Here is a 7,416-nt window from a genome sequence, read left to right as displayed (position 1 = left end):
TGTTTGGGTCCATCTGAGATCTTCTCTTTTATCATCGGTTCACAGGAGGAAAGTACTGATTGGCAAACATTGATGCTCGAATCATGTGCAGCTGCCCGACCAATGGGTGACTCATCACGTGGTACAGGATTACATTAATATTAACTATGAATGCAAAATGCCTGTAGCCTTTGGGAGTTATTAAACCTGTATGTTTATGTAATTGTTGAGAGGGACCTGCGAGAGTTAAAGAAATTTGAGATTTTGAAGGTGTGTTGTCCTTTGGCGTCTGTAATTGGGATATGGAGAAAGACATCATCCAACAAACTTCTTTGTTCACCTCAGTAAGGATGCAACATATGTGCAACAGCATTGTTTATACTTTGGTCAAGACATTTAGCTCAGCTGACAGTTTTTATTGAATGTCATAAAGAATGATTAAAAATTTATACATATAACCTACTGTAGTCTTGATTAAGCTATTCACAAAATTCAATGGTAGGATCGAGTGCCACTTAAACTTATTCAGGTTGTACGAGTGATGTTTTCAAATGTGCAGCAGACTGCACCTTTCTTGTTCATAACTATGCACATTATATGAGGTTATGTTGAATTATTTAGTGCAAACGTATGAGCTCTGTGTAATTATACAACCGAATCGCAGCGCTCCACTCTGTCGATCTGTGTCAGCTTTGGAATTCAACAAAAAGAAGAAATTGGTTGTACACTCGGTTTATGGCATTTCAGGGCTGCTGCTTTCTGGGTGCGGTATAATCGAGGATATTGGAGAGTGGGGTACCTTAGCGGATATTAATCATAAGAAGCAGTCGCATATAAATACAAATTCCAGTGTTTCTCTGGTTCGTAAAGCAAGTGCACATTCCATTTTCTGCTGCTGCCAAAACTTAGGCAGAAAACTCTTCCACAACGTATAATCATCAATTTGTGATGTTAGGGCGGTGGAACAATTGCCAATGGCAAACTGGACTTATAGTTTAAGAGAGAAGGTAGTTTTAGGGTGATGGAAGTATTAAAACTAGTGAGTGATAGTCACATTAACAAGCCAGCATAATGAGAACTTTGTTAGTAGCAATCTGTTTATTACATACGCAAATAACGTGGAAATTCTGATCTCCCCCTTTCTCCCTCCTTCGTCGACCCCCCCTCACCCTCCCCTCCCCCTCCTCCTTTGATCATTGATCAGTTAAGTTGTTTCAAAAAAGGTGATTTAAAAAAAGTTTTCTTCTGATAAAATGATAAAAAAGAGTGTACAACCAATTTCCCCTTCTTATGATCCAATGTGACTGATGATGTCATTGTTAAACCATATCACATATTTATAGTTTTGCATTGATCGGTGAAGTGGTTTGAGAGAAGTAGATTGTTCAAGGTTTTCCTGTAATCTATAATGGCAACCAAATGATCAAATTCAAGTACTTTGGGGACATTTAAACCTTACTTTGACTTCATTATAGGTGGAGGGGGAGATCAGCTTCAGCTTCAGCTTTAGCTTTAGTGTTTGTTTTGCATTGATCGGTTTGTGGTCTTATAATCTCTCCAGAAAATATTTCTCATGCACCTAAAACAACATTTTATTATGAGAATACACAAGTCATAACTCAAACGATTGAGCATTTCCAAAAAGTAGACTATATTCACCTTAAATAGGTGGTGCACTTTGACCCTTATTTGTTCATTCTGGTCCTTTTGCTTGTCTCATATGGGGAATAGTAAGCGGAAAAGAGTGGACTCTTCATATGATACTTAATTTGCAGCACGATATCTGCAAATATTATATGGGGGATAATAACCCAGTGGAGGGGGAGATGCCATGAACAAACTCGAGTTCCACCACACCAAAGATCATTTCAGTGAAGAAGTTGCAAGTGTTTACAGACGGAGGGAATGATGATGTGCCACCCTTTTTTCTCATAGAATATTTCTAAATAAATAGAATAAAAAGGCAGATTTTGGATATGGCTGCAGTGTACAAATGATGTATCAACAATATTGAGGGCTTAATGTTCAGTCACCAAGAGGTGTTACTGTGATTAGTTAGTTTCATTAAAGACAAGCATGTACCATGCTGTTGAAAATTGACAACAAGGTGAGGTGGAGAGCAAAGTGAAATACTTAGCAATAAAACATATTTACACAAAGTTTGATGAAGTTTTTTTTTTTTAATATTAAAGGACAATTTGAGAATAAAGAGGAGACAGCAACATTTCACATGGGAAATGCTGGTACGAAACAGATGTGTGCAACACAGTTTGCATTACAAGCATGGTTGTAGGGATGGATATGCAGAAAATAATTTGGTTAAATAATAAATAAGCAAAGATGTAATTTAGTTTGTGTAAATTGTTGTTAGGATGGTATGGTCTGAACAACAGGTTAAAAGAACAGCGAAGAGGTTTCATATTCAATTTTTAGTTGCCTTGTTTGGGTTTGATTGTCCACTGGAAGAATGAAAGATTCCAAATTGTTGCTGGAATGCCTCACAGGCAGGCTATTTCATTAACCAACATCTCTTCCTTTTCAAAAAGCAACATTTACAATAGTGGATGGAAAACAAATAATTCACAGTGACTTCAACAAGCGTGGCACATTGTTGATACTCTGGCGAAAGTAGGAGAGACATTAAGATAAGCTGATAGTTACTATGCTTAGTGTTGGCTTAATGGTTAGGGTGGTGGGCTTGAGTTCAAATCTCCCTTTGCTGTTGAATTCATACCTGGTGGGGTTGACTCTACCTGTCATCATTCCGATGAAAAATGAGTGCCAGCTTGCTGGTATCCTGTGTCGGAGTGGCGACCCGTCCAGGATTGTGTCCAATAGCCAAGGAGACTGCTTCGGCAGCATCAATGCTCTGCATAGAGTATGGTCCCAATGGATGGATGGGTGGATGGATAGTTACCAGGACACTGCTGGTGGCATGGCATGGAGTTGAACAGCACCTGCCTGTGACATCACAACACTCATCTGGTTTCCTGTTGCAAGGGAGCTATTCTATCCACAATAGTTGAGCAGTTTGGTAACCCTGAAAAGCAGTAAGAATATATGAACAATCAGATGACTCATCTCTCCCACCCCCTCTCCCCCTTATCAACTCCTTTCATCTTGTTTTTTTTGTCCAAGTACTGCCTACTTGCATTTCCTGCATCCTCTGTTGTCTGTTTGTTAGATGTGGTCTAATTTTGCAAAAGCATCGTACATAATGCCTACGCCTGCTTCCAAAATAAAATAAATCCTCTTCAGCTGATTGCCTTAAAAAATATTTTTCAGTACATATTGATATCTCATTGTTTTGGTCATCAGTTAACTATCCACAGTGATGCAGATTGGAAAAGAGTATCCACATATACGTGGAGAGATATATAATTAAATAATGAGGAAGTTAAATCAGAACAAAATGAGAAAAAGAAGAAAACAAGGAGAGTCAAAAATGCCATCGTATTGTGTATGTAATATATTGACGCTCCTTGAGAAGGCATTACTTAAGAATAGATTGTGTGCAATCAGGAAACAATAAGTTCAGATAAAACAGAACATGATGTGAAATCAACCCGTCAAAGTAAGTGATTTACAGGACTGCCTGGCCTGTTGAATTACAAAATCTTGAGTGCTTCATCTACAAAGTTGCTGCTGCTGCTGCTGCATTGATGGAGGATACTTCTTCAGGCTCACCTCAGGGTTGGTTTAAATGCAAAATAAATAACGATCACTCACCATTAAGGACTGCAAACGTAGAGATAGCTGAAGGACGAAGGAGCTCTTTCGGCGTTAAGCATTTTTCTTCGTCGGTTATGATTTGTCTGGGACTTTTTGCTGAACTTAGCTTAAAGAAAACAATTTGCCATGAAAAGTATTGCACTGGGGATACAAAACACACCACAGAGAATGAATAACAAAAAAGAAATTGTTTTTCAAATTCTTTCAATGCTAAAAAATATCTTGCTATTAAAATGTCTATTTTTAACTGCTATTCAACACATGCATCGTAACAAAATGAGCAACGGTATTCATACAAAGAGACGAGCAACGGAACTGTGAAATGGGGCCTCGCAACATGTGCACCGGCAACTACTTTGCAACTGGTAGTAAATGGACATCAGTAGTTTGTTGTAGTTACGCCAAACACGTTCCAGCCCTCACAAAATGTCTTGCAGTGGCAATGGCAGTGTTTTGGCATGCTGCCACAGGCTTCACGCATACTCATTTTGAAACGGCGTCCTGATATTGCTGCAAATGTTAGTCTTCTTCCTCACTCTCTTCATATTCTTGAAAGTCATCGACATCCTTCTGCCGCTCATCATCTTGCCTTCCACGGGTTTTGCTGCCATGATGGCTTGTGCCGGTACTTATCTCAGGTTGTCGGAAGCATTCGGAGAAGAACTGCACGAGAGTGTGATGATGGTGACGTTCAAGTTGCAAGCCTCGCAACACGTGGCCTTGGTCTGGGTAAATCTGCAACCACAAAAAGGATAAATTGGATAATGACATATGCAGGTCAAAATGTGAGAAATATCAAGTACTGTATGTTGTTTTATTTTTGAGCTCCCGTCATGAAACTACATGTAATGGGTTGACAGGATAGCTTTGAGGGAAGCGCACTTGCCTCTGAGCTGTCTATTGTCTCGTCTGGGTTTGAATCTCGTAATTGTGTGTGCTGTCCATCGGAAGGACGTTAAACTAGAGGGCTTCCAGAACTAGGTGAATGTGCGTTGAGGGAAGCCTTCATCCTGCAGTGGAATGTAAACATGCTGATGAATGAACCCTGTGATGATAGGATTTCCTCACTGTGCTTGGAAATATGTAATTGATGACATTTCTGCTGAACAAAACAACATCACTTCAAGGGTATAAAAGAAACATGAGCAAATCAGGTGTTTATCGAACACGAGGAAGCGGATCTGGAAAATATCTCTAAATCTCTTGATTTCTCTCTCTCTCCATCGCTTTCTAGATCTATCGATCTCTCTCAATATCTGTATCTCTAAATCTCTTGATTTCTCTATTTCTCTCTCCATCTCAAAATCTGTATATCTATCTCTCTTTCTCTCTCTCAATATCTCTATATATTTTTCTCTCTCTCCATTTATCTATCTGTCTCTCAATATCCCTATATCTCTAAATCTCTTGATTTCTCTATTTCTATCTCTCTCCATATCTATCTGTCTGTCTCTCTCTCTCTCAAAATCCCTATCTCTTTATCTATATCTGTCTCTGAATCTCTCGAAATATCTTTCTATCCCTCTTTCCCTCTCTTTCAAAATCTGTATATCTATCTATCTCTTTATCTATATCTTTCTCTCTATATCTGTCTCTGAATCTCTCGAAATATCTTTCTATCCCTCTTTCCCTCTCTTTCAAAATCTGTATATCTATCTATCTCTTTATCTATATCTTTCTCTCTATATCTGTCTCTGAATCTCTCGAAATATCTTTCTATCCCTCTTTCCCTCTCTTTCAAAATCTGTATATCTATCTATCTCTCTATCTCCCTCTCTCTCAAAATCTCTCGATCTTTATCTATATATCTCTATCTTTATATCTGTCTCTCTTTCTCTCAAAATCTGTATATCTATCTATCTCTCAATATCTGTCTCTTTATCTATCTCTATCTCTATTGCTTTCTATCTCTCTTTCTCTCAATATCTGCATATCTCTATCTCTCTTTCTCTCAATATCTGCATATCTCTATCTCTCGCTCTCTCGAAATCTCTCCATTTCTGTATATCTCTATCTCTAGCTCTCTCTATCAAAATCTTTCTATCTATCCATCTCTCTTTCTCTCTCTATATCTGTATATCTCTATCTACCTACCTATCTATCTCTCTCTCTAAATCTCTCCATTTCTGTCTCTCTCTATCAAAATCTTTCTATCTATCCATCTCTCTCTATATCTGTATATCTCTATCTCTAAATCTCTCTCTCTCTCAAAATCTCTATATATTTTTCTCTCTCTCTCAATCTCTCTATATATTTTTCTCTCTCTAAATCTCTTCATTTCTCTTTCTATCTCCATCTCAAAATCTCTCTCTCTCTATCTATTTCTATATTTTTCTCTCTCAAAATCTCTTGATTTCTCTTTCTCAAAAACTCTCTCTCTCTCAATATCCCTATATCTCTCTTTATATCTCTCCCTCGATCTCTCTCTCGATCTCTCTCTCGATCTCTCTCTCTCTCTCTCTCTCTCTCTCTCTCTCTCTCTCTATTTCTGTATATCTATCTCAAAATCTCTTGATTTCTCTTTCTCAAAAACTCTCTCTCTCTCTCTCAATATCCCTATATCTCTCTTTATCTCTCTCTCTCTCTCTCTCTCTCTCTCAATTTCTGTATATCTATCTCAAAATCTCTTGATTTCTCTATTTCTCTCTCCATCTCAAAATCTGTATATCGATCTCTCGAAAACTCTCTCTCTCTCAATATCCATCTCTATTTCTGTATATCTTTATCTCTCTCTCTCTCCCCCTTTATCTATATCTCTCCATCTCTCTCTCTGAAGCTCTCTATCTCTCTCTCACTCAAAATCCCTATATCTATATCTATATCTATATCTATATCTATATCTGTTTCTGAATCTCTTGAAATATCTTTTTATCTCTCTCTCTCTCTTTCTTAAGCTCTCTATCAAAATATCTATCTCTCAATTTCTCTCTCCCTCAATCTCTATCTCCATCTCTCTCTAAATCTCTTGATTTCTCTTTCTCTCTCCATCTCAAAATCTCTCTATCTATTTCTATATTTCTCTATTTTTCTCTCTCTATCGCTCTCTTAAAATCTCTCTCTAGATCTCTCGATTTCTGTCTCTCTTTCTATATTTTTCTCTCTACCGCTCTCTTAAAATCTCTCTCTCAATATCTCGATCTCTATATATCTATCTTTCTCTCTTTCTATATTTTTTTTTATCTCTCTATCTCTCTTTTTCTATATTTTTCTCTCTATTTCTCTTTCTCTCTGTCCATATTTTTTTTCTCTATCTATCTCTATCTCTCTCTTTATATCTCTATCTCTCTCAAAATGTCTCTATCTCTCTATCTCTCTATCTCTCTCTAAATCTCTCTCCCCTTCTTCCTCTCTCTAAATCTCCATCTATATCTATCTCTCTTTATCTCTCTGTCTCTATCTCTCCCTCTCCCTCTCCCTCTCCCTCTCACCTCTCAGCACACCCTCGAAGAGAGAAAGTCGCTTGGAAGACTTTGTCATAAATTCAAAGCAGACTTTGACCGTGAGTCTGAACTCTTCACTCCATCGTTCAGCAGATTCAAAGCAATCAACGCAAACACATTGCCAAAGAAAAAGCGTCGAGTGCAGTTCGCATCTTGGCATTGTAATGTATGTATATGAACAATAAAATCCATGTTCTATATTTGTCACATTTCTGGTTGTCATGACCTGATAAGGACCTTGAGGACACAAACAATAACACCGCAT

At 37.8% G+C, this 7,416-nt stretch overlaps 1 protein-coding gene across 3 annotated transcripts in view; it reads right to left on the bottom strand.

The window, feature by feature from the left end:
* LOC147029591 (inactive dipeptidyl peptidase 10-like) overlaps positions 1-7,416 on the bottom strand; it is a 594,191-nt gene that overhangs the window by 403 nt on the left and 586,372 nt on the right. For all 3 annotated transcript variants that reach the window (XM_085872742.1, XM_085872743.1, XM_085872744.1), the window contains exon 26: positions 1-4,446. This exon is cut by the window's left edge and continues 403 nt beyond it. In XM_085872742.1, coding sequence (XP_085728868.1) covers positions 4,231-4,446 — 216 coding nt within the window. In that variant the 3' untranslated portion in view covers positions 1-4,230. The remainder of the gene's footprint in view (positions 4,447-7,416) is intronic.

This window comes from Eptatretus burgeri, chromosome 3, assembly GCF_056783735.1.
Source record: "Eptatretus burgeri isolate ZD-2024b chromosome 3, Ebu_testis_v1, whole genome shotgun sequence".
Taxonomy (NCBI): Eukaryota; Metazoa; Chordata; class Myxini; order Myxiniformes; family Myxinidae; genus Eptatretus; species Eptatretus burgeri.
Note: the sequence above shows the minus strand (reverse complement) of the source record. Positions and strands in the feature narration are given on the sequence as shown.